A 27,169-nucleotide genomic window follows, 5' to 3' on the forward strand; every position below is an offset into this window, starting at 1 on the left:
TAACTAACCCATAAAAGTGTTAGTGGAAGCTATAACAATAAAACAAAATGATGTCAGGATAGCAGATGTGTTTCTAAGCAGGAAAGCAAACCCAGAAACCATTAACTAATTTTCACTAATATAAAATAATACAAAAATAATAAAAATGAATGAGGAAAATTCACTTCATTTAAAATTTTAAAGGCTTACAATAAAGTGAAAAATCTCATTTGCTACGTACTTCCCAGGCCAGTGGCATGATCTTTAATATGTAAAGAGTTGCTACAGATCAATAAGAAGAGGACCGGGGAAAGGAAAAATGGCAGAGGGCATAATTAAAATGGCTGCCACAGAAATGGGTTTTCCACACACAGATTCTCAAACTCACTTGTGTGAAGAGAAATGCAATGTAAAACAATTGGTTTGATTTTTTTTCAATTAATAGATTAGCAATGATCAGAAAGTTTGTAGATCTGAGACGCCATTACCATTGGTGGGGGGAGGTACCATGATTTTATACAACATCTTTGGAGGATGCTTGGGCAGTACTCATAAAAAAAAAAATATGCCCACACCCTTTTGCCTAACAAACACAACTTTAGACATTAATGCAACATGCGGGGCAATACATGTTGCAAGGGAGTATCTCAATGCATGCAGAGCAGCTGATGCAGGGGAAGAGCTGAATGCATGGGGAGTAGTTGACAAAGGGGTGTATCTAAATTCATGGTATCAGAATGCATAGGAGAATCTGAATGTATGGTGAATATCTGAACGCATGGAGTAGCCGATGCAGGGGAGTATCTGAATGCTGAGAAGTCTGTCCCCAGTGCGACAGGGTAAGGAAACTGGCAGAGAAAGAAAAACCCCAGAAATTAAGAGCTGGTACACACGTCGATCATATGTCTTCCAGACTAGAAAAGAGAATACGGGGTCCACCTCCCTCCTCTCCATAGCCTGTCTGTGGTGCAAAGTCACCCCCTGGCAAAACATTTAAGGAAAAAGTACTTGGTTTCTAATTTCTTTTTTATTAGTCTTATGTGAAAAAGTTCCTACCCAATGGAAGCCGTGAGGAAGCTCATGGAGTCTTACCCCACTCTGTAAAGGGTCAATGCTGGGGACGTTTCGGACGCGTTCAACGGACGTGTCATTTGTACACGGCCCAGAGTTCCAGGTCGGGGGACCTCGGTGGGGTCGATGTTCGAATGTCGGGGGCTTTGTAATGGGGAGCCCTTCACTTCCCACAGGAAGCCCCCAAGGGCTACGGGGGAGATGATGGCCATTCCCTTCTGGATGCAAAACTCAAGGTTAGTCAACGGCATCAACCCAACCGGCGACGGGCAACTCGAGATCCAAGCAGACTCCCGGTGGGAGCGAAGGCCCGGGATGGCCAGGGCTGGCGTGGTGGGCCTGGTGATCCGGCGGGGAGCCTGGGGGGGCCGGCTCCATGGCCCAGCTCCTATTTCTCTAGCAGAGTCCGGTGAACTGCCAAGAGGAAGGGACCCCGTTTCACAAGAAAACCACGGGACGCCGCAGAAGCCATCCAACCCCATGGGCAGGGTCTGGGGCAGGCCAGAAGGTGGGGTGGGGGCAGAGGAAAGCAAATGGCAAAGAAAAGGGACGGGCAACAGCCCGGCTCACCGGGGGGCTCGGCATTGCTGCCCGGATGGTTTTCCATGTTGAGCTCGCCTTGGTTGGCTGAAAGCAAGAAGAAAATCCCAAGGGGGTGATTAAAGGGGGCAGCCTCGGGGTGATGGACCCCCTACCCTCCCGGCCGCCCATCCCCAAAGCAGCATGAGTGATGCGATGCACTGGGAACCAGGCCACGGAGGACGGCCCAGTCAGGGGCATCGCAAGCTCACCAGCCCTGGGCACTCTTGCGTCTCAGTTGCTGTGTTTCTTTTACCCATCTCTTACTTCCAAATTTCTATCGGCACATTTCTCAAACACACATCAACAGAAAACACAACCATGCCCCCAAAGGTTCTCCCGGGTGCACAGCACAGGCGACAGAATTCAAAACGCACTCGGGAGTCACAGACAAAATATATTTATTTCTCAACAGCACTGTTGCTAAGACAACGTAAGCGTTTTCCGCGTAAAAGGGACCCGCACAAGCTCTCCGCATTCACCAGCATTTGTTTTCCACCCGCAAAGCTTCAATCTTTGTGAAAATGCACCATCTTGCAACACCTTCATGAACAGCGCACAACATGATTTGCACCCAGGTCCCAGAAAAACACGGAGCAGGGCGAGGCACAGAATGAATGCAGTCGTCTGTAAGGAGACCCCTGGGAGACTCAAAACCTACATTTAAAAAATAAAGAACAATGCCCACAGGGAAGAGCTCGCGAGAAGCATTACACAGCAGTGACTGCAAACACTGTGCTTTGCATCAGCAGGATGTGGGGTGCGTGAAAAGCTCGGGTCCGTGTTAGAGAAAACCGTCGGGGCAAGAAATCCTAAATCTGCGGTCATTTCACAGGGCAAATCATTTGAACCGACCAAGAAAAAAAATGCAGGTGGCTAAGGACAAAGATATTCTAATAGGGCCATGAAACAACCTGTCAAATCTGGCTCCGTGGGAAAAAATAAAAAAAGACCATGTGGAATGACATAGCAGGAGGGTAAGATCCTCTGGGACCAACATTATTTCGGACCAATAGAAGGCATCTTAAGTTCTACATCCTCTGAACAGATACGTGCAGGGGACAGAAGCCGGAGAACAGATTCCCTAAGATGCTTCATGAATCCTCCCAAGTCAACCTTACAATTTAAGAGGCCAACACGCTGGGTCTCAGACTGTTAAAGTAATTACCACAGGTTCCTTTCAGGGTAGGGACCATTAGCAGTTATTAGAGCAGCGTTTAGAGGGTCTCTTTATAGATCTGTCTGCCACGACCTTGGTGCCAAAACTGGCACAGGTGTACCAGGGGTTTGTCTAGCAGTGCCTGATTTTGGGGGCCACGGTGACATTATTTTTAGGGGGCACAGAAGGATTTGATGGGGCTGACTGGGGCACAGGCTTCCTTTATCAGAACGCAGACACCTGTGCACATATCGTCCAAACAGCCAGAAGGTCATCCAGGTGACCTCTGTCAAGCTCCAGGGGACCCCTGAATTGTGCTGGGACTCCCCCGTCCCCCAAAAAGGACTTCCTCATTGTGGGGCGCCCAACCCTCCTCCCAATGGACCAGTCACACTAGCCCCTAAACCTGCCACTCGGTTCAGAAATCTCTACCACCCATCCCAGCCCAGGAGGGACATTACAGTCAATGCCAGCACTTCGTCAAAAGGAGAAAAGTAATTTTTATGCCCAAAAAGGGGACAGTCACATGTGGAAGGGGAATAAAAATCCAACTTAAGGGACACTCAGGCACACAAAAATTCTCAGGTGTCAACAAAGGCTGAATACCCACTACCCCTTCTCCACTGACCTTACAATGTTTAAATCGTGAGATTTTTATTTATTCCTAAAAATGTGGATTTTTTTCTTCCCTCCCCCTGGGAACTGAAAGTTCCCTTCTTGGGAAAACCTGATCAGCGACCATTAGGAATTGCCTCACGAGAAACGGAGTAAAAACACGACAAAGAAGTCCAAGGGGCTGTGGCGTGACAGGGTCCCCACCTCCATCGGTGGCTTAAAGGATCAACTCTACGACCCAAAGGGGGTGGGGTTTGCCCCAGGATGCAGCAGGGGGGGTGGTGGTCGCCCCCACCCCCCCTGCCCAATCCCTGAGTCACCCATCGATCATGAGGAACTCAAGTCAGTCAAGGAAGCTACTCTCTCCCATGCTGTTGGGCTTATGTTTCAAAGAAAATATCTGCGATCCTCTTCATTTTCTGAGGCCACCTGTGCGGTTATCTAATAAGCTTCTGTGCATGAAGAATGGAGGAAACCGAGAGAATTCAAGGGACGGACTGCCGTCCGGGAGAATCGCATCCCCGTGCCATTTAGCTCGAGCGGAGACAAATGCCACAGTTTGCTTTATAAAAAGTCTGGGTCTCCGTGGGCAGACGCTGACCGGACAGCTCGATCTTGAGGCCTGCACGGGGCTTTCTGCTTGTCCCTAGACCTTCGGCTCATCTGAAACGGAAGATTGAAAAAAGAGAAAACAAAAACAAAAACAAAAAACAAAAGTAAACTTGCGACAGGTTTGTTTTAGGCGTGTGCCCACGTTCCCGGGGGTGCTACATGTTAGAAAGATGCTCAGAAGAAAAGCAGGAAGAGGCTTCCAGACCCATCAGCAAAGGAAGCTAAGGGCAGAGTGGGAACGGAAATTAAGGCCGGGGACATGCCGGGAGCTCATTTCCTGAAAGCTGCCAGAAACTGCGACTGGCCAAGGATGCTGCAAACAGCGGGTGCACGTGCCCAGGAGCAAAAGAAGTTAGTGGCCTGGCACACGGAGCAGCATTGCTCACACCAACAGACAAAACGCAAGGCGAAGCTCCATCCAAGTGGGTCCGTCCCCTGCACCAGTTTCTTGAAGCCAATATGTCAAAATGCCAGATGCATGTCCACCCTGAGCCTGTGTCCAAAAACGACCTCCATGGGCCGGCATCCGTCATTTGGATGAAAAGCACATGAAACTCTCAGGACTACGAATCCCAGCCTTTAGGAATAAAGGCCCGATCCATCTGTGCTCACTGGCTACGGAAATCTTTTTCATACGTCAGCTCAAACCATAATAACAGAAAGGCTCTTACATGAATTTCTCTCGAGGCTGATGCCATGTGACTGATGTATTGCGGTGTTGGGAAAACCCACCTGCGTCTTGATGCAGATTCAAGAGCTCCCACAAACTCCACTATAAGGACAAAGTCCTGGGAAATCACACTGTGAACGGCCCCTCTGGGAACATGAAGGTTTCTTCAAGGAGTAAGGCTGGCGGTGGCCACATCCTTCTTATCCAATCTCCAAGCTCACAACTATATATGGGTGAATGGGACCATCCCAGAAATAAAACCCACCCAACAGCCCTGCACAGACCCTGAAAGTCGTAGGATTTTTATGCACCGAGTACCCGGATTCACACTTCAGCTCTATCTCTGTGCATAAATGCATGGAACTGCACCACATGCTAAATTCACTTTTCAGTATCAAGTGTAAATGCTGAAATGCCTACCCAGGTAGTCACAGCAATGCTCTCTCTTCTGCCCTGAAGCCTTGCTTGTTTAAACACCACCACCTAATTTTCTTTGTGTTCACGCTGGGCTTCATACGGCTGGACACAAAAGTCCCCAGTTCCTGGAATCAGTACATGGTTTCCTTTTTTTGCCCTTTTCTTTGTGCATCTACATAAGCTCAAAGGCACAACGTCCATGAAAATCAGAAAGCAAATGAAGACTTAAGGTGACACCTAACATTCATTTGGCTTAAGAATTTAAGTTCACAGGAAATATTCTGGGGAAATGAATATAGCCAGCTTCCCAGAAGCATAAACCCTAGACTGCCCTCAGCGAATTTTTCAACAAGGACGCATTTATTTTTGAACATTGTAAGTCCAACTACTCCTACATGGGGAGCTGTTGCGTTTCCGTGCCTGCCCCACCCCTGTGATGGACAAAGCACTTCATCCAAAGAGCATAAACCCAGGGATGGGTTGGGAGGGAGAATGGCTGCTTTTCCTGATTTCTGAATCCCATTTCCAAATCCTGGACAATGGTGAGTCTATTGAGACCCCTGAATGCTTGCTCAAGTCCCTCTACCTTGGCACACAAATATCCCAGGGTTCCGCCGTCCTGTACCCAAGGTCACAGAAACGCTTCCGACTCCAGATCCGCACCGGAGCTCAAATACACACTTGCTCTTTTTTCTTCTCGGTTCCAGTTGTACTTCTTTTCGGGGCATGTCCTCCACCTTGGTCATCTGCCATTTGGGCCCCTGATGCCCAACCAAGTGGGGTTTCCCTGAGCAGATGTGAGGCACCCGGTCCCGTGTGTGAAATAAGACATAGCCAGAGACCCTGAGCGTTCACGCCCACGAGAGGAACATAAGGTCAGCGGCTTGTTTGAGCCTCTGAATCCACGAGCTGTGTAGCATTTTCCATGTCAGGCTCTAAATCCTGTGTGTGGACCTAAAACTCCAGAATGATGGCAGACGAAGGGGAAACTCCAGCCCCGCAGTCGAACTTGGCCTCAGTCGGCATCGACGCACATCTCTGGGAATTTCCCTAGAGCCCTCGGCTGGTGGTCCTTTACGTGGGTGAGAGCAGGGGCTGAACAGGAATAAAATGTTGTAGGTAGCGTGAGACGTCCAAGACCTCAGAAGGGTCTGAGGAGGTGGAGGGGGCCCATCCACAGTCCACGGAACATTCCCCCAACAAACCACATCACAGCGCACCCCTCGGTAGACTTTCCAGGGTGAAGTTGGTCCAGAGATGCATGAACATTAGCTGTGTGCACGGCAGAACCTGCTGACACCCAACGGCAAATCCTACAAGACTTACGGACTCTGCATATAAGGTTCCAAAATGATGATGGGGCTCCCATCAGTGTGCGGGAAGCGTGGCACTGTCCACGTTCTACAAATCTTATGTCCCGTCCAAGAGCCTTCCCGGTACCCGTGGGGACCGACTTCTAGCAGAACTCGGACTGGCTGCCGTGTTTCCATTTGAATTCCTTTGGGTGGTGAGAACGCGGCGCCTCCCACCCCAACAGCCATCACTCCTTGTTAACAATGATGAAGATAATCGTGGTGGTAAACGATGAGGAATAAATCATTTCTTCAACCCTTGCTCCCTGCCGGGTGGCCCATCAGGATGTTCACACCCACCTTATGGATCCTCACGAAAGCCCTATGCCGTACGGACTGCCAGCACCCCCCCTTTACTGATGGAAAGCCCAAGGACTGGACCGTTACTAATAGAAACATTTACGCCGCCGGGCGCAGAGCAGCCCCGGCAGCACAACGATAATGTCCGATTCCAGGACTCCAGCGATTTTACCAACTACCAGCCACCTTGCACATGTTCCATGCCAACCTAGTTGTGGTTTTGTGTTAGCTTCTTTTGCTTTTGTTTAAGAAAGCACCGTTTTCAAGTTAGCAAGGCACACAGGAAAGGAGGCAAGCGGTGAAAACCTTACCATTTTCTTTGAAGCACAGCTTCTTTTTCTGGTAGGCAATAAAGCTAGAAATTGCTCCAGCTACGGCGACCACCACAGCCCCAATGATGCCGGGGACCACCCCAGGGGCGTCAGCTGTGGGAGGAAGCACAGGGCGCAGTCACTGGGGAGCCGTCACGGACAGGTGACCGCGGGGCAGGTGGCTGGTGGCCCCGCCCACAGGGAGAAGGTGAGGCTGGGCACCGAGATACAGGGCCCCTGGGCAACCGTGGAGGGGACCCCTCCTGGGTCTTGCCCAGTTCCCAAACACAGCCTCGGATCTGTTTGCATGATACGAGAGGCCAGCCATACTGCCCCACCGAGGGGCACCTCCTTCCTGACCCCCAAAAGTGACATGTGGAATTGGAATTCGTTTTACTATGTGTACTGTTTCCCCCAGGAATTGATTTTCAGGGGGACAAACCTGCTTCCTCCCCAGCCCCATGACAAGTTCACGGTCCTAACAGCTGGATAAGTTGCCGGCGAGGGAACACATCTCAGAGTGGAAGTGTCCAGGTGGGGACCAGTAAGCAGCCAGCGGCCTCATGCAGCCGGATCTCAGCTCTGCATGCCCTTTGCAAAACATCAAAGCCACTGACCCTTCGTAACATTCATGTGCTTTGCTACGATGGTGTTTCCATCCGCTACCAGTCATTCTCAGACTACCTCCGTCCTGTGTCTACAGTATGGTGGGTACACAGACACCGGCTCCGTGCATAAAGGAAAGAGTGTCATGTGCCAACTTGATGGGGTTGGCGGATGCTCGGAGAGCTGGGAAAACATTATTTCTGTGTGTGTCCATCTGGGTGTTTCCAGGAAAGATGAACATTTGAGTCCACAGACTCAGGAAAGCAGACGGCCCTCACCAAGGCAGATGTGCATCATACACACCACTGAGGGTCTGGTTAGAGCAAAATCAGGCACTGCTGGTGGGGCTGAACCACGCCACGGGCTCCCCTGGGTCGCCAGCTTGCAGGAGACAGACTCTGCCCTTCTTAGACCCTTAAGGCAGAAGGCAATTCCTCAGAATAAATCTGTGTGTACCTATGTGTACCCCACTGGTTCTGTTTCTCCGGGGGACCCTGGGTCATACACATGGTATTCCTTCTCAGGGTGCTTTGGGAGGCTGCTAAGCTCCCTGAACTGCAATGCGGGCCATGTCAGCATCTCTGGCCGAGGACATGGAGGATGTCAACCAGCTACTTCAGCCGGGTGCTCAACATGTACGGGGCACAGAGCAACCCCACTTCGTGCCAGCAAAGGCTAAAGGTTATGTCTTGACTCCTGTCTTCCACCTTTTCCCAAAAGCACATATGGGTAACCTGAGACATCAGACACCAGGTGTACATACCCTGCCCATCCTGGTCGTTGCTGTGTCGGCCGCCACTACCCCCACCGCCTGCAAGACAGGAACAGGCTTGTTGACAACCTTAACAGAAATAAGTCTGGCACTGATACCGCCATTTAATATTAGGGAGCCCTTTTTCTTTCATGGGTGGGGATATCCCTGTGCTATGGATGGTATCTTCTCTCTCCCATTTCCCTGAAAACCAGGCTCAGCTCTCGACTCAGATCAGCCCCACGGTGGGCTCCAGGGGGGTCCTGGGAGCTGTCCCCTCTCCCCAGCCAGGGCCCTGAAGCCCACCCAAAACTCGCTATAATATACTGAGAATATATATATTCTCAGTATATATAAATACATATTAAAACGAACCATATGTAAACATATAGACATTTGACCCTTGAACAATGCAGGGGTTACAGGCATCAGTCCCTCATGTAGTCAAAAATCCATGTATAACGTTCGACTCCCCCAAATCTTAACTACTAATAGCTTACTATTGATCAGAAGCCTTATGATAACATAAACAACCAACACATATTTTGTATAAGTATCACATATTGTATTCTTAGAATAAAGTAAGCTAGAGAAAAGAAAATGTTTTTTTTAAAGGGTTGCCAATCTCCACAAAATTTCTGAATATGCTTATTGGAAAAAAAAATCCATGTAAGTGACCTGCACCGTTCAAAACCACGTTGTTCAAGGGTCAACTATAAATAAATATACACAAATATAATTATTACAAACATACATATTATCATACCTATACTTATTTACTTATGTTTAATAACTGCTTTGGACCCTACACCAACCTAAGATTTTAAAGAGAGAGGTAGAAAATTTGCTTTATTAGTTGTAATGCAGGCAAGCAGGGTCATCTGTGTGAAGTCCCACCACTTCATGCTCATGACTGTGACTTCCACATGCATTAAATAATAAGAAACAGCACACACCATGAGCAACCCCGCATAGTCACAACAGAATGGGGTGATTGGTTAGATTACGAGACGTCTGGTAAGGGCCTATCAGCCAGCCTCCATCCCCATGAATACCGACGGTCTTAACCAGGGACCAGCCTCTGTGGAGCAGGTCCTATGGTCCATGCCCTTGACCTGTCTGTGAACGGCAGGGTCCAAAGGAGGTTTCCAAACAGCTGTGACTTCGCTGAGGGCTAAGACTTTAGACCCTGCCTGATCCTAAACAGCAGGTGGGCAACAGGGAATGGAGAGAGGAAAAAACACAGATGAGGATGTAACCATACCTCCATCTGAGGTCCCGTCAACGAGATCGGAATCCGAAAAGCCACCTAGGAGAGAAAACACACACAATGTCATGGGTCACACGGGAACTGTCCAGAGGGTCCCGGAGTCGTGGAGTGAGGGGAAACAACTTCAGGATCGAAAGCAGATATGGGGCGGACTCAAAACAAGTACTACTTTAGGGAAGAAATCTCAGAATATGCAACTACAACTAAACCCCCATTTATTTTAAAAACCCTACAATAAGCCTTACCCAAAACTCACCTGTGAATCCTGTAAACAATGGCACCCACAGAAATTGAAAGTGCCTACCCATTTTCTCAATGATTATAAATGAAATAATCCCAAAAGGAACTATCTGATATAGAGTCATTGCACTTCTAAGAGCACTAATTTTCCATTCTTCCCATTGTGGGTGGGTGGACCATTTGGTCCACCCCTAGACTCTGGGAGGCCAGGTGACTCACCTTGGATAATGGGAGGTTAGCAAAATGGGAGACAAATCGATAATTAAAAATGTTTTGGGGGCTCGTGCCCTTGCCCCTTGAGAATGGGCTTGCACAAAGCTAGTGGAAATGTGCATGAGCTCAGTCATCCGAGCCGAGGCCACCCCAAACAAATCACCCCCAAGGTCCCACCAGCTGAATCACAGAGGTGTGACAGCCAAGCCAGGGTCAGCTAAGCCCAGCCCAGACTCATCAGATGTAACAATGTAACAGACTCGTCAGATGTAACAATGTAACAAATTTTAAGGTTTTTTTTTTTTAAGCCTGTGGGTTTGGGGCTGTTTTGTTAGGTAGCAACAGCTAGCTGATACACAACAAATGTAACCCATCAGTTTAATAAAACCTATCATGATTAAGGACAGTTTATCCCATGAATGCAAAGATGTATTTTAGGTAAAGGCATCCTTCACTATACCTTGTCATAGTCGCAGGTTAAAAGAAAAAAAAGAAAAAGGCCACGGGCCTTGATGACAACACGCACCTGATTAAATCGAACATTTATTCATGTTTAGGAACTAGAAATGGAAGTGAATGAGAATAGAAAGATGCTTCATGAAATGAATATCTAGCTTTAAAAATAAAGACCATTCCTTTTATTGAAAGGTGCATTTCTTTGGGCTTTAAAATTCAGGAATGACAAATGGCTGCTCTCTCCCCTCATATTTTAGGGTGTCCTGAGTTTTCTAGCCAAGGCCAAATGATGCAGAGAGAAGTAAATTGGAAAGAGAAAATATAAACATAAAACAGGGAGCACTTTAAGAAATCATTTACAAATAATATGACAGGCTTCTTAAAAAAGCCACAGAACAAAGAAAATTGTTCAAAGTTAGTAAGGGTTCATCATTAAGTGGCTAGTGAGGAACTATGTACAAACTCATTTCTATATTACAGACATAAACAGGAAGATAATGGACATCAAAATATATTCATAGAAACAAATAAAAACTAGGGGAAAATTTAGAAATATATTTAAAGATTAGGAGAAAGAAGCACAAAGAAAATAGAATCCCAAGGAAAAAAGCTCAAGGCTATAAATGTGTCAGTGCTCTATAAATCGAATTATAGTTATAAACAATTCCAATGAAAATAGAGAGCTTGATCTTTCCCAAGAAGGGAGAAAAATAATGACAAAATGATTCTGACATTAGGAGGAAAAAATCTATAGCCCCCCAAAAGCAGGGAAGCCATTCAAGCATAAAGGACACCATGAGGAAAAAAGTATATAAAGTCTTGCTTGTCAAAAAATACTGTTCACATGACTCAGAAGCAAAAATTAAGTGGGAAAGAACTTCCATAATAAATGACTGACAATATGGATATCTGTAAAGAAATAAAGTAGGCCTATAAATCAGCAAAGAAATGCTGGATTACCTTAAAATATAACGCAGAAGTGACAAACCCGCAAAAGAAAACCCATATGTGGCTAATAGACATGCTGAATTTTTTTTTTTTTAATTTCGGAAATGAATTTCAGAAGTAAGGACATGAAACTGTGGTAAGCGGGAAAAATATTTTACATGATCTGAGAAGGGTTTTCTGGTATAATAACAGGATTGGTGATGGTGTGAGGAAAGGAATATTTGTGCCCACGGCTGGATGGAGACAGAATAGTGGTAACAATTCTAGGAGCAAATTTTTAAAAACATGCCAAAAACTATAGCATTATTCACACACACACTGACCTAATCACTCTAACTTCTAGAATAGTAAAAAAAAACCCACCAAAAAACAAAAGTGCACGATAAACTTGGGGTGTTTCATGAGTCGTAATTCTAAAACATCAGAAGAAATGTAATGTTCTGAAATCAGGGATCAGCTGACAGTAAAAACAGCCATCAAAAGCCATATGATAAATACCGTCCAATGGCATGAGAAGACATTTATGGAATACTAATTGCAAAAAACAATATTAATGGCAGAATGAATGAAAGATGGACCTGTTTACATAAAATCTATTTCATTTACACTGACAGACAACACTGGGGAGAGGAATCATCACAATGTTCACAGCGACAGAATGTGAATGATACTTATATTCCTCTCTGTTCAAAATTAAACAAAGATGTATGCAAAAAACCTGCTCGAAAGCTAAAATTGCAAAAGCAATTCAATTTGGAGAACAGGTGTCAGGTTATGGTGAGTCTACACGGATGCCAGAAAAAGGCAAACACGGTTTAAAACACAATGGCTTCTCCACAAGGGAAGCACGGCAGACACCATGCACCGTATCGATTCTATGTATTTAAAATCTTGCATTCAGTTATTTACAGGGTCCATAAAATCTTGGCAGTAAAATCAGCGAACTAAAAAAGTCTTTTGGAAAAAAACTAACCCTGCACACAGACTCCATGGTTACCACATACGAAGCTGGAGTTACCTGTCTTTGGCTGATGTGGGAACCCTGTACTCTTAAATATACAGAGTGGGCCCGCAGAGCCAGTGGGGGTCTTACCGGAAGATCCAGGTTGTTTGGGGTTAGGGTTCGGTTTCGGCTTGGGGGGGTTAGGCTGTCCTGGGTCATCTGTAAAAGATACTGTGTTACGATTACTGGCACTTTGCTGTAAACACAACAAAACATGGGTTTGCAAACAGAAGGTCTAACCAAACAGTCAGAAACTGGTGCGTTTCTCTGCTGGGGAGACCCACCCAGGCCACCTGCCCACTTCTTTCTACCATTATCCAGCTGCAGGCCTCTGTGTCTCGTATTTCCCACGGGAACTGAAGCAGGTGTCTGGGCCAGTGACAGGGCATGTGAGGCCCCGTGTATGTGGGTCTCATCTCCAAACCATATCATGCCTTTCAATAAGGCACCACGAAGCATTCAACCAAGAATGTGGCTTTGTCAGAGCAAAGGCACAGGTCACATGCCCAAGAGGGCACCCCTGGCAGAGGTCACACTTACCGGGTGGTGTTCCACAGCTGTGACGGTTTTAACCCAAAAGTCATCATATAGGACCAGAGCAAGAACCCAGACCACCACCACACCATTCCCTAGGTTCTCCTGGTCAAAATTCAGTTGTACGTATCTTGTAAAAGAGAGAAGGCTCTTGGAAATCAGAATAATCTGCTGTTAATAAGCAATTCAACCACTTAGGATACTGAATAGAGAGACTTACCTTGGCCTGTGTCAGAAATGGCATCTTCTAAATCAAAGCCACCACCATCTAAAAGGCAAAGCAGGCATTAAAACCGAAGTCCTGGGTGAAACACGGAAAGAGGTCAGTTCCTAACCCATTAAATGCTGCTTCTCCACGTCCCTAAACACTTTTCTGAACATCAGCCTGAGCAACATTGCCACAGAAACAGCAAAGCCATGAGCATGTCCGTGTCATTCTCCTGTGAAGAGAATTATCAAAGACACGCTCCCCCGCAAATGAAACGAATGTATACATCCCTTATGCTTCACGGACTGAGGTGGATTTCCAACTCAGCCTGCAGGCACGTCCCGTTGACCGTTCTCCTACCACCAACTCCTACCGAGTGGCCAGAAACTTCTGCAAGGCCCAGCCAGGGAAGGGATAGGTATGTTGGCTCAGATTTGGGCTAACGTGACCTACCAGGTGGTTCTAGGGACCCGGGCCCACTCCACGTGAGGATGGGACCGTTCATAATGGTTCAAAGGCTGCCTTCTTAGTTTTAAGAACTCATTTCGAGTTCTGGCTACCTCCAGAGACACGTGTGTATCCGGCCAACACAAGGGTGTGAGCTATCATGAATCCCGCGTGGGAATACAGCCCACGCAAGGAGACCGTGATGGTACAAATTCAGCCAGTCATTCACAGTTACTTCTCAGCACCCTCTGCACACCTGCACCATTCAAGGAGCCAATTGTGGATGGGGCAGAAGGCAGTCATCCACCCACTCAAGAGGTGACACCGCACAGCAGTGCCCTGTTTTCAACCAGACCTATTAAACTGTGAAATAAAAACATGAACCAAGGTGTCCCATCACAACAGAACACAAGTATTGAGCAGACACTGCCCAGAGCCCCTGAATCACGCATCTCCCCGGCTGCTGACATCCCGTCCGGCTCTCGGGGACCCGGGCCCCCCTCTGCACCCCAGCAGTGACATCCCCATCCCCTGCACATACCAGGAACATTTGCTTCTTACCGGCAGAAGGTTTTTTGGGGACTGGAGTGGATTTCGGGGCATTATCTGAAGAGAAAAGACATTTTAGTCAGTAAAACGTGACCTGGGACATGGAGTCAATTCTCAAAGGCGTTCCATTTATTTGGAAAAAGAAGGTGGAGGTTGTCTGCCACATCCCCTTTCCGGAAAGCTCTCACGGTGGCCCAGGCTCTTGCGAACAGCCCCACCCACGGTTTGGACTCAAGCCTTTTCCACGGGCCCACAAGAGTTATGAAGGTGTCCTGAACTGCATAACATGCCCCCTAAATTCACGTCCACTCCATGAACCTCATCTGCAAACAGGGTCTCTGCAGACAGCAGTCTGTGCTTTAAGATGAGTTCCTAGTGGATGAGGGCACACCCTTATAGGACAAGGGCCTCCATAAAAAGGAAATGTGGCTACACACAGGGACCGACACGTGGGGACGTGGCCGTGCAAAGACAGACACCATCAGCAAAGGCGTGGGGCACCTCGGAACGTCAGCATGCCCACCGGAGACAGTCCCTCTCAAGTGCCTTATATACACCTGACCCTTGGACGATGCAGGTTTGAACTGCATGGGTCCACTTACATGTGGATTTTTTTCAATAAGCATATTGGGAAATTTTGTGCAGGTTTGCAACCATTTCAAGAAACCTTTGCTTTCCTCTAGGTTACTTTATTGTAAGGATACAATCTATCATATATATAAATGCCAAAATATGCATTAATTGACTGTTTATGCTTTCCACAGGGCTTCCAGTCAGTCATAGGCTATTAGTAGTTAAGTTTTTTTTGGGTGTGGGGTTCAAAAGTTATATGAGGATTTTCAGCTGTGTTGGGGAGCAACTGTCCGTGTGCTTAGCCCCTGCGTTTTCTAACTGTATGTTTACTTATGTTCAAATAAAACGTTCATCGTACTTAAAAAAATGCCATCCCTGTGACTCACCAGGCAAGGCATCCAATAAATTAAAGTCTTCATCTATGAGAAAAGAGAGCCCAGTTAGAAATACATTTGAAAATGAAGAAAACAATTTTTTCAAAGGGGCATATTTTTCTGGGTCTTGCGATGTTTGGAGTATCCAGCAGTGTTTCAAAAATGTGTGCTGGGTTTTGAGTTCTCTCTCCATTCAATCGATTTCATGCCTCAAAATAAGAAAACGTTAGGCTACGTTGGAAACAACTGATGAATTTAGGGAAACATGGGGATTGTGCCTGTGCATTCTTCTTAGAAAGTAGATCCTCTGACATCAGGGAAGAATATTTTCCAATCCATGATGGAAACAGCATGGAGAGAAAAATCCCTCTTGTTAGCAACTTCTCTGTAATTGCACAAAATACACTCCTTGTAAAAAACACTAGATGTCCCAGAAAAACACATAAATTCTTTTTAATCTCCTGCGATACCAGCAAACAGGGAAACCCCAGGCCTTCTGCCCTGCGGCTGCCATTTTTAATGAAACAATTTCACACTATTTCTGTGGCCATTTTATATTAGAATAGAAATAAAATGTAAGTATTTATAATATCAAATTCAACTCTATAATTTATAACTTATACATAGAGTTTATGAATTATATAAGTAACTATGTATAGCAATGAGATAGAAATGTTATAGAGATTCAGCACAGATATTTACCATAACAAATCTAGAAATTGCACAGTTAATATAATGATAAATTATGTCATTTATAATATACACACAGAGTTTATAAATCATATAAATACAAGTAAATACATTAGAAATGAATTCTAGGAATAAAATTAGAATAATCTTAAGCTATATTTATAAGAATGAGTGCAGTTATAAATTACATAACTTATACAACCTGTAACTTATACAAATACAGGTATAAATGAAGTACATGTGGGTAATTCTAGGCCAGCGCCCAGGGCCCTGGAGACAGGACGTGTGTAGTCAGGCCCAAGTCTCTTCAGGTGAGGGGCGATATGCAATGGTAAGTGGTGTTGCAATTTACTTTATTGTTAAATATTGGAAACACTGTATTTTTCTGTAGCCAGGGATGAATTACTTCGAAATGCCCTTTCTGTACTCTGCGGGGAGGTGGGCGGTCGCTCTGAGCTCCGTCAGGTTTTGGAAAACCCCCTGGGGAATGTAGTGAAATGTCAAGGGGCTTTGGGGACACACCTTCTGGGCTCTCCCCACCCAGAGACTCTGATGGACTGGCTTGAGGCCAGGCCTCTGACTCCCCCTGTCTATCAAGCCCCCGGGTAACGCTGACCCCGCAGGCCCGGGACCCTCGTCCCCTCACCCCTGCTGCAGGGCGCTGGTTTCAGGACCCCAATGAATTCAATCTTGCTCCAACGGGAAACCGAGGCATTGCTTCCCAAAAGCCAAGCCCCAGAACCCGACTTAAAGCCCAACTCTGCCTCCAGCCACCTCCCCAGCTATGGTTCTTCCTTCAAAGGGGTCACCACCCCACCCGTTCTGTCCGGCCCAAAATGACCCATTGCCGGTCCCAAACTTTACCAGGCCACGGAGCCCATTGTGGGTCTGGAAACTGGCCCGAGGCCCAGACACCGGCTGGACGGTTCTGTTTACTAATTACTTTGATGTCCCTTATCGGTGGTACTTAGGTTTTGTAAAGATGTAGGAATACCAAACGAGCTAATATTTAGTCACTGGCTCCCGGGGGAATTAGCAGGTTATCCCGGTGGCCTCGGGTCACATTTTCACCAGCCAACGAACACATAACCGTGTTTCACATGCGTTTCTATTGAAAGGCAGTTTATCGCCTCTGCGCTGTGGGGGTCCGGGCCAACAGCACCCTGCCCAGCGCCCGCACAACAGACACTCCTGTAACGCTCTTTATCTTCTCCGTAGGGCACACCCCACCCTTCTTGCACCGAGGAGCCCGGAGCTGCTGCAAACAGCAGGGTCACAAGCAGAAAGCACAAAAACGCAAAAACATCGCACAACCACACAAAGGACACTTGTGGACAGCTGCAGAGCCGAAAGGCGATTCAAACTTCTTGCCACTATGTGAACGCAGACAGCAGTGAATAACGAACCTCTTATAAATTTTAGCGAGTCAGTGAATGCGCAAACACGGAATCTGTGCATATTGAGACTAGACGGTACTTTCATTCAAAGCCAAGCACACAGTACCTGTGGCGTCCAAGTGGTGTCACTGGGTATCCCTCGAAAATTTGAAATCACCCCTAGCATGTTTCGGATGAGTTTTGAGGCCCTGGGAGTCACACAGATTGACCACCCTAGGGCTTTCGTTCAGATCCTCAACTTGCCATAAATGCCAATCCTTTCTTTCCATACCAGGAAAACTCCTATTCATGCCTCCAAGCCCTGAGAAAATGCTGCCTTCTCTGAGAAGCCATCTATCATCCTTCCGGGCCAGAATGAAGCTGAGATTTCTTCTCCCAGGCACCACCAGGGTTTGCAGGCCTTACCCACATGATGCTGGCTCTGCAAACGCCTGCTATGGATTCTTCATCTCAAACGCTGCCACCTGGACCCAGCCTCTGCCAACAGCCTGGGGCACCGTGGTCCCTGCTCCCCTTTACAACACTGCACCAAAACGGACACCCTGCTTGTCTGTCTCCAGGTGGAGAAGAGAGGATGACAACCCAGCATGTCTTCTCTGGGCCCCCAGGAAACAGCATGGAGAACACAGACACTGCTGAGAATTCAACCTGTGCTGGCTGGAGGCATGTGTGAGAGCACCAGGGACTAGCGTGCGGGTGGGCGGGGAGATGGGAGGCCGGGCGGATATGCGGATGTATGGATGGACAGGTAGCAGCAAGACATACTCTCTATCTATAGTGAACATAGATAAAAGATGGTAAAAGATAGATCCTAAATATAATAAATGATGGGGAATAGGTGAAACGGGTGGGTGGCTGTCTGGCTGTCTGGCTGGGTGGATAGGTGGATGGATGAATGAACGGATGGACGGACGGACAGGTGGGTGGGTGGGTGGATGGATGGATGCGTGAATGGATGGATGGGTGGGTGGATGGATGGGTGGGTAGGTGGGTGGATGGATGGATGGATGGGTGGGTGGGTGGATGGATGGATGGATGGATAGATAGATGGGTAGATGGATGGATGGAGGGATGGATGGGTGGGTGGGTAGGTAAGTGGATGGATGGATGATGGATGGGTGGGTGGGTGGATGGATGGATGGATGGATAGATAGATGGGTAGATGGATGGATGGATGATGGATGGGTGGGTGGGTGGCTGGGTGGATAGATGGAAAGATGGATGGATGGGTGAATGGATGGAAGGAAAGAAGGGAGAAAGGTTGATTGATAGATGGACAGGTGGGTGAGGAAATAATGATACACGGATGGCTGGATGGATGGCTGGCTGGAGTAATGATACCTGGTCAGATGGACAGACAGGCGGGTGGATGGACTGACGGGCAGGAGGACCGAGCATGGAAGCCATAAGGAGTTGGAGAGGCCCCAGTGACTGGTCTTGGGTAAGTCTGCCAGCAGGATTCAGCGACTTCTCCTCCACATGGAGTTGAGTTCTGATACAGAACACCCTCCCCTCCCCCCCCACCCCGGTCATGCCATGTTCCCGTTACAGGCAGGCGGCCCTCTGTGGGCCACACAGCCACACCTGGAGAACTCGGTGCTGTGTACACATGCCAACTGCCCACACCTGAGCCCCGTGGCCCCAGAGCCCAGGCTTTGCCATCCCGCATGCATCAGACGTCACAGGGAGGCCTGAGCGAGAGCTGTGGGACCCGGGCCAAGAACCTGGAGGCCACGAAGGGTTAGTGGGCAGGTCTGCACTGGGAACCGTCATCCAGGCATCAGCACAGAGAAGAGGAGGGTGAGAGGCAGGCGGATGAGCCGTGCGGAGCCTGGGCAGCTTCTTGGCCCACACATTGGACAACTGGTTTACCAGAAGTGCTTTCCTCTTGGCAATCCAATCTATGTGATCTTGTACATTTAAAAAAAAAAAAAAAAGACATATTCTGAGAGAAGTCCTGAGACCTTGAAAGTGTCCGAGGAGTCCAGGGAAGAAACTAATTAAGAGCTCTTGCACTCAACCCAAAAATATGTCAGGGGTGTGGGTCTCGGAAAAACAAACAAAAAAAGCAGAAGTGGAAAAAGGAACATGGGTGGAGAAAACCAAAAGATGAAACCGACAGGATTTGCTAACAGATGGGACGTAGGAGGATGGAGTTGGTGGGAGTGAAGGGCGAGTCTTCAGTCTTCGGTCTGGGCAAATGGCCATATCACAAAAGACAGGGATGAAGGAGGACATGCAGGCGTGGGAGAAAATACCAAGGAACGCTCCAAATAGGGAGCCCTGGAGACACGGGGGTTGTAAGCCAACAGACCTGACTGATCCGCTGTCACCTACATATGCCTAACCTGGAGAGAGATTTGGGAGGGGAACCCCGGGGGAGCCAGGAACGGCATCCGAACAGGTAGACAGGGAAGCTTTCTGCTGCAGCAGGATGTGGGGGTGGAACCCACACTCCAGATAAGGCTAATCTTCCTGTCATTCCCACTCCCTGATTCCTTCCCAACTTTGTGCCAGCTCCTAATCCTGTTGGAACATGGACATGGCAAGCCTGGTGACGTGATTAGCTACTGAGGTCCTTCTGACTTCAGAGCAATAATGTAACGCACACCCGCAACCCGAAGCCACTCAAGATAGGCTGCTGCATCTCTCCCTCTTTTCTATCTACGTATCATCTGTCCATCATCTATGTTCTATGTACCATCTACCTACGTACCTATCTATCTATGTATATTTATCTTTTATCCATGCACCTACATTACCCTATCATCTCCCTACTATCGATCAATCTTCTATCTAGCCTCCATCCATCCATCCATCATGTCATCTACTTATCCATCAATCATTCATGCTATCCATCAAGTGTCCCCTCACTCCAGCAAGGCCCCTGATCCTTAGGCAGGTTCTTTGGCAGGGAGGGTCAGCCGTCACCTCTCACGCAGCCTACATGGTGCAGAAACAGCTGTCCATACCCATGTCCACTCACTCTGAGCCCCTCAAAACCCTCTCCTCTTCTACACGTGGCACATTAAACACCTAACAGCTCTCCTTGTCTCTGGTGAGATACACCTTCTGCTGAGTTGCGGCAAAGAACACTGCTTTTCTTCACATTTAGAATGGAACCCACGCCCTTCTGTGAAACAAGATCTCTAACAGCACACGCTGACCGGCGATATTTGGGTTCTTTGCATAGTTTGCGCGAAATCTTTATGCCCCCAAATCCATCTGTCCCCAAAGACATCATCTTTTTATTCTTTGTCCATCAACAACCTCGGTGCATTGTGTTCTATGCACACGCATGCACCTTCCGTCTGCATCCCATATGGACCCACGTTTGCCAGCGTGGCATCTGACAAGAACAGGGAGACTGTGGTGTGAAGAAACCAACAGATTGGTTGGTTTGCCTACCTGGATTTGCTACCAGGTTTGCTATCCCAGGATGAGTAATGCCTTCGGAGCACCGGAACATAGTGGCCGGGCATCTCTGCTACCTTCTGAAGAGTGGTTACCTACCATAAGGAATTAAAATTCATTGTCTTTTGCAAAACCCACGTTGGAGTAATCACTTTGTTCTTTGAGACGCTGCTGATCAACTGCAACTTTAAGGTTGCTCCCCAAAACGAAGGGATCCTAGCAACCCTTCAACACTGAGAAAGCAAAGTGATTTAGGGCGCTGAGATCTGCAACGGGCTACTGAGTCTTCTGACTGCCGTCCGTGGTAACCAAGGCAGTTTCCATCCCTGGCCAGTCCATCCAGGGTGGACAGGAATGGAAACAAAAAAACAAAAAAACAAAACAAAACAAAACAAAACCCCATGGATGCTTACTCAGCAATGCTTGTTGGGGAACACGCTGTCTTCTCATCTATTCTCAACAGATGCTGCTGGCCACGCACGGAATTCATGGCCCAGCCACGGGTCCCAACCTGCCATTCTGACAAACACTGGTTTGAAAGCTTGTGTCTGACTCTGGGGAGAGGGAACAGGAAATCTCTGGTTTCCTGTTTAGGGCATTCTTTTAAAAATAATACCACTAGCAAGACCACACGAGGGACGGTGGCAACGGTGAGTCATCGTAAAACAAAGCCAAAACACGCCCATGTGCAAGCTCCCAGAACTGGTATAAGAACGGAGCCAGGAGTTAAGAACGAGAAATTCAAGAAAAGGAAATCCTCTGCCTCTAGAGATGTGAAAAATGCCACGAATTAGCTAAACACAAATAGGAATGTTGGTTAGTCACCGCCTTTCACGAAGAGACGGGCAGAAATGGAAAAGAACATGACAAGTCGGAGGGTGTCCCGTAACAAAAAGTAATATGGCAACAGTAAGCAGGGTCACCCACTTTGGTCTCCCACACAACCCCCCCCCCAAACACACCAATCCCCCCAGGAGGGAGACGCAACAGAATGCTCACATTGCCAACTGTCACGGAAACGTGTTCTGTGCATCCTAAGAGTTAAGGGTGATTTTGTCTAATGGGTGTTTGCATTGCAAGGTTTAAAGGGGAATAAAAACTCAAACGAAGACTCTCCATGGAAAATATGGGGAGAAACTTCTCTTCTCTGCTCTCTTTCAGAATTTCTGAAATTCCTTTTCAAACGTACATACATCTTTTTAACGGCTAAATGGGCGCCTCCACTTAGGGTCACAAACACCTGAAATCTCTCTGTGTCTCTGCAATGCCAGGCATGCACAGCACATTCTGGTTTTATGCTTACTCAATAATAACACCACTTCCTTTCCTTTCTGCCTTTGTGGGGGAAGCTCTGTGGGTTGTGGGAAGACTGCGTGTTTGATTATAAAGCCCCAACACCACCTTTTCTGCTCCACGCAGGACTCTGCAGTAAATAACACCAGCACAAGAGTTTGAATGGCTTGTTAGTCCACGTTGATTAGAATGCTTGCCAGAAGTTCATTTTTAAGTAGGGGTAACCCTCTGAGGTTTGGAAAATGCATCTCAGTCTGCAGAATGTTATTTCCCAAACCACTGTAGGCTCCCAAAAGGTCTTGGGGGAGATGTCTCCATACACACATACTCTGTCACCCATCACGAGGACTGGCAAAGATCACAGAGCCAGCGCTGCAGATTTCGTGTGCAGCAGACATGTCGTGTACACGGGGGCACGTCGTGTACACGATGTGCGCTCCGAACCCCGTGAGGGCTGGGCCCCAGGAAAGGCACGCCTCTGACTATGTGAGCATTTGAATCATTCGGTGCGGAGCAAGAAGGCTCTGTGATTGAGAGCCCCTGAAGAGGCATCCGTCTGATTTCTCATCCTGTTCAGAAGTCATAAAAAACATGTGATTCTTTTCCCTTAAAACAACCATCGTGATTGGAAACTCCCCATGGGAATGAATGACACCATCTCCACATGGGTGGGACCCCAGTCTTCTGGGGGGCTGGGGAGGGAGGGGTTGAAATAAGCTGGAAAACATTCCAGATATCATAGATGACATGCCACCGTGCCTCCCGAAGGTGGACGGGGTCACAGGCCTCGATTAACTCCATTCTTCTCTCCGGGGGGGCGCATGCACCTCGCACGTCACCAGATCAAGAAACGTACCTGTCCCTGCCCTCCAACATCAAGTATTTTAATATCTCCAGATGCAAAAAAAAAGTGTTGAGGCATCATAAACAGAATGGAGGAAAAGCCAAAACACCAACATAAAGGAGATGAATTAGCTTTTATCAGAGCCAAATGCGCAGGCAGCCAGGACGATGAGAAGCATTTCCTCTGCAGGAAAGGCCGAGACAGACACCCACGGGGCAGAGCCGAAAGGCATCAGCGCACTTGAGAAATGATGCCCACACTTTCTAGGGGGAGGGGGGGAGGGAATTGCAGGGAGACCTTGGACTGCCTGGGTAGTGTGGGTTTAGGATGCCCAGAATCCGCAACTGGGAACAGAGCTGCCTTTGTGGTGAGGAAGTGTGGGGTCAGGGATTCAGATCCATCTCGGACCCACTACACACCGGCTCCTTGCTGAGCTCACCCTGACGACCAGCTTCTTTCAGAGTCTGGGATGTGGTTATCCTAAGCCTAGGAAGAACCCTGCGTGGTCACGCCCCAGCCACCAACACAATCTTGAATTCTAACACCCAGGACACCAGGGTTCATCAGCCTCAGCCATACCCACGACAGGTGGGGCTGAATCACTTTCCGGGGTGGGGCGTCCTGGGCACTGTGTGTGCTCAGCAGCATCCGTGGCCTCCTCTGTGCCCTAAGCTTCTGAGTGGAAACCACATGTCCCCAGGCACTTCCAAGGGCCCCCTGCTCTATGACAAATTCAAGTCGTATTTCTTTGTGGGGCCTCCCCGTCCCCCATCCTCACTGTCCCACAGGCACTGCTGGGTTCCTGGGTCCCAAGGACTCTGAAGTCAGGCCAGTGCTTTGAGCACCTCAGTGAAGACGGGGCCCCTGGCTTTTGTAGCCAGAAGGCAAAGCAGGCTCCCTGCAGTGCTGTGACCTTCAGCAACTGGAATGCCAACTCCCCCGACAAAAACCCACGGGCATGGTTGGAGCAGCCCTTTCCTGCCACCAGCCCCAGAAGGATCGGCAGGGAAGGAAGGGGGGCAAGGGGCCCTCAAGACCACACTCTAACGCTCAGTCCTTCCTCTGCTCTTGTGAATCCAAGTCAGCTCCCCACGCCAACCTGCCCCCCTGCTCCACACACCCACCCCACCCACCCCTGTGCCCCTAAATCATCACCAGCAGCTCACCAGAATACCAAGGATCTTGGAGTTGCTGGGTACTCTCTGAACACCATTCAGGCAATCCCGGGCTAGCGATGCTATGAGTGTCTCTAAAAATTACAAAATGAACTGTTTGGGTCCCAAAGAATATAAGGCTGCCCTGACAGGTGCAGGTCGGCAGGCAAAACATTACTAGAGAACCGGTCAAACCCCAGACACGCCCTCACACCCGACAACTGACCAGCTTGCCCCACTGCAATCTCGCATTACGGGACTGTCACCATTTCCCTGTCCCTGTGTCCTACTAACCTGCTCTCCTCCCCCATGCATGGTACATTCTCCCCCCACCAGAAACTTTTAATTCATTTCCCGGTGCCCCAGCACACAGAGGTGCTTGGTAAAGAATGAATCAGGGGAGAATTAGTACATGATGAAAACACTCTGTGGGTAGGTCTCCTTCCAAGGAATACAGCAGCTTAGAAAAAAGAAAGAAAACCCCAAACACCCCAGGATGAAATCCTGCCCCTGCAGCATCCAGGTGGGAATGATAAGGACATTGAGTCACCTGATGCTAAACAGGAAGCCAAGTTCAGAGCCTCCCCTGCAAGCTGGAAGCTTGCAAGATACCCGTCACGGGCCACCCTCAATTTTCTCTAAAGTCAGCCACAGAAAGCACCATTTCTAAGGTACACGCAGTATAATCCATTAGCAAATGCACCCCCCACAAAAGCCAGGAGCCCGGGACGCACAACTCAGCCCCTTGGTGCTGAGCTAAGCTGCCAACAGAAGGAAAGGCGCCCCCGCACAAACCGGGCCTTCCGTCCCGTCTCTCGTTCCTAAAACGTGTCCACTCCCCCGTGGGACCAGTCCTGAAAAGTGCACACGAACCAGGAAACCACCTTTCACTGGGGGTGAGCTGCTGGCACCACGCACAGCATGATCCCCACTTTCCTTTTAAAAAGGGGGAGACCAGAAACAGGGCCGGTTCGGTGGGGCCCGTGGGGGTCATGGGGCGGGGCGGGGAGGGTTGCGCTCCTTCTCTGGATACTTTCTGGGGTTTATGCATTAGCTCCTAGGGCCCCGAGCATCTGCTGAGAATGCGTTGCTTTCCAGGAGAGCCGCGCGCCCAGCGAGCCCCGAGGTACGAATACAGTTTTGCGTCGTTTCCAGGGAGTCAAGTGTTCCCTGACTCTTCCCGCGCCCTCCCCCAGTTTGCAGGCTCTCCAGCCGAGGCCAAATTTAGGCCGGGGACGCAGGGCGTGGCTCCCCGCGTCCAGACCGAGCGCCGGGGCGGGAGCGCGCTCGGGAGTGCACGCGGCGGGGGGGGGGGGCGCACAGGGCCCGAGCCCCGGGGCGAGGGCGCGGGGATGGGGGGCGTCCGGAGCCCCGGGAAAGTTACCCGCGTGGGGACATTCTGCCCGCCGCGGCCCCAGCCCCCCGAAACGTCAGGCTGTGACTCTGCCAACGAGCGCTGAGTTCCAACAGGCCCAGGAAGAAAGGTGGCAGAAAGAGCGCAGCCGCCTCCCCGGGGCGTTGGCTGCCCGCCGGCACAGCGCGTTCCTGCCCGGCGGGGAGGGAGGCCCGGGGGTCCCTCCCGATGTGCCCCCAACCCACTGGACGTGCTCCCACCACCACTGACCGCTCCCACCGAGGCGCCCCCCGCTCCGGCTGCGCGTTCCAAGCACGCGCCCCCCACAGCGCGCCCCCAGGTACGCGTCCCCAGCACCCCGCGCGCCCCGTGGCCCTCCCTGGCGTCGCACCCCCAGGGCGCCCCCAGTCGCTCACCCTGGGCGGGCACCAGCGAGCCGAGCAGGCCGAGCAGCAGGGCGAGGACGGCCCAGCGCGCCATGGTGCGCCCGGCGCCGCGCGGGTACGGTCCCGGGAGTGGCGCGCGCGGCCTGCGGCGGTGGGAGGTGCCCGGGGCGGGGCGTGCGGAGGGGCCGGGAGGCTGGGGGCTCCTGTCGCCCCGCTCCCCCGATCCGGCGAGACCCGGGGAGGCGAGGGCGGGGAGCGCGCGTCTCCCGGATGGCAGCAAGTGGGGCCCCTCCCTTCTCGGAAACTGGGCGTCCCCGACCCGGGGACGTCCAGAGGGGAGCAAGTGAAACCCCCCTCTGCGCTCCGGAAGGTAAGGGGCCCCCTGTCTGCCCCAAGAGGAGGAGCAGGGTGGGCCCGAAAGGAGCCAGTGAAACTCCCTCCCTTCTCCCGAAAGAGGGGCCCTCCACCCGCCCCCAACAACCCCAGGACGCCCCGAAAGGAGCAAGTGAAAGCCCCACCCTCCCTCTGGAGAGGGGGTGCCACCCTCCCCATGCGCCCTTTCCACCTCCCTGTAACGGGGGTGCTCCAGGGCGGCCTCTCCGGGAAGCAGGGACACCCCCTCTCTTAGGACGGTAGGAGACCCCTCCATGTCTCCAGGGCCCCCGATGGGATCCCCCCAGAGGGCCACGAGGGGGCGCAAAGTGAAGCACAGTGTGGATGCCCTGCGCTCCTAGGACCCCGGTTCCGCCTGGGAAGAGAGCAAAGTACAGCCCGCGCCCAAGTGCACGCTGCTGGCGCCTTCGCAGCGCCCCCTGGAGCCCGGGGCGCGGGCGGGGGGGGCCAAGGTCTTCCCTTGCAGGGGCCTCCCGTTTCCAAACCGGGCTCGGGGGTTGGTGAGGAGCGGGAAACGTCTCTCCGCCCCCTTCCGGAGCAGCTGAAGTCCTGGACGGGGTCTTGCGGACAGGCACCGGTCAGAGCTGCAGCGTGGACGGCCTTCCCTCCCCCAGGCGAGAAATGTAACGTTTTCTTCATGTCGCTTCGGGCTCCCGCAGCAAGATCCCGGACTGAGAATCCCTGAGTCACATTTCTGCATTCCACCCTTCAGACCCGGCCAGCTCCTACCCGGTGCACCAGGGCCGCCCAGGGTGAGTCAGGGCTTCCTGACAGCTGTCCCTCTGGGGATATCTGCGGCCATGGCCCTGGGGGCCCCGGGTCAGACACCAGCCGGGCCGGAGCGGGTGGTCGTGCAGCCCGGGATCCACCTCATGTGTTTGCATAAAGCTTGTCTTGCAAAGAGAACAGTTGGACACACACACACACCTGGAAACAGGAAGTTTATCTTTTCTCTTGGCCAATAGAAATCCTAAGACATGATGGTTTTTGAAGCATGGAGATACTAG

General features: G+C 49.9%; 1 protein-coding gene across 3 annotated transcripts; it reads right to left on the reverse strand.

Moving 5' to 3' along the window:
- Positions 1 to 987: 987 nt before the first annotated feature.
- On the reverse strand, positions 988 to 26,506 carry LOC118935940 (CD99 antigen). Of its 3 annotated transcripts, XM_036932605.2 has the most exons (10): positions 25,800 to 25,949; positions 15,250 to 15,282; positions 14,303 to 14,347; positions 13,307 to 13,354; positions 12,643 to 12,711; positions 9,687 to 9,731; positions 8,435 to 8,482; positions 7,066 to 7,179; positions 1,621 to 1,677; positions 988 to 1,464 (listed from the first exon to the last, which is right to left on the reverse strand). In XM_036932605.2, the coding sequence occupies exons 1-10, from the start codon at positions 25,861 to 25,863 to the stop codon at positions 1,439 to 1,441; spliced, it is 549 nt and encodes a 182-aa protein (XP_036788500.1). In that variant the 5' UTR covers positions 25,864 to 25,949; the 3' UTR covers positions 988 to 1,438. The 3 variants fall into 3 exon arrangements, with proteins under 3 accessions (XP_036788500.1, XP_036788501.1, XP_057352323.1); XM_036932606.2 differs by lacking the exons at positions 988 to 1,464; positions 1,621 to 1,677 and adding an exon at positions 2,014 to 4,066 and having other exon boundaries at positions 25,800 to 25,955; XM_057496340.1 differs by lacking the exons at positions 988 to 1,464; positions 1,621 to 1,677; positions 7,066 to 7,179; positions 8,435 to 8,482; positions 9,687 to 9,731 and having other exon boundaries at positions 12,671 to 12,711; positions 25,800 to 26,506.
- Positions 26,507 to 27,169: the final 663 nt, after the last annotated feature.

The sequence above is a fragment of the Manis pentadactyla genome, chromosome Y (genome assembly GCF_030020395.1).
Source record: "Manis pentadactyla isolate mManPen7 chromosome Y, mManPen7.hap1, whole genome shotgun sequence".
Classification (NCBI taxonomy): Eukaryota; Metazoa; Chordata; class Mammalia; order Pholidota; family Manidae; genus Manis; species Manis pentadactyla.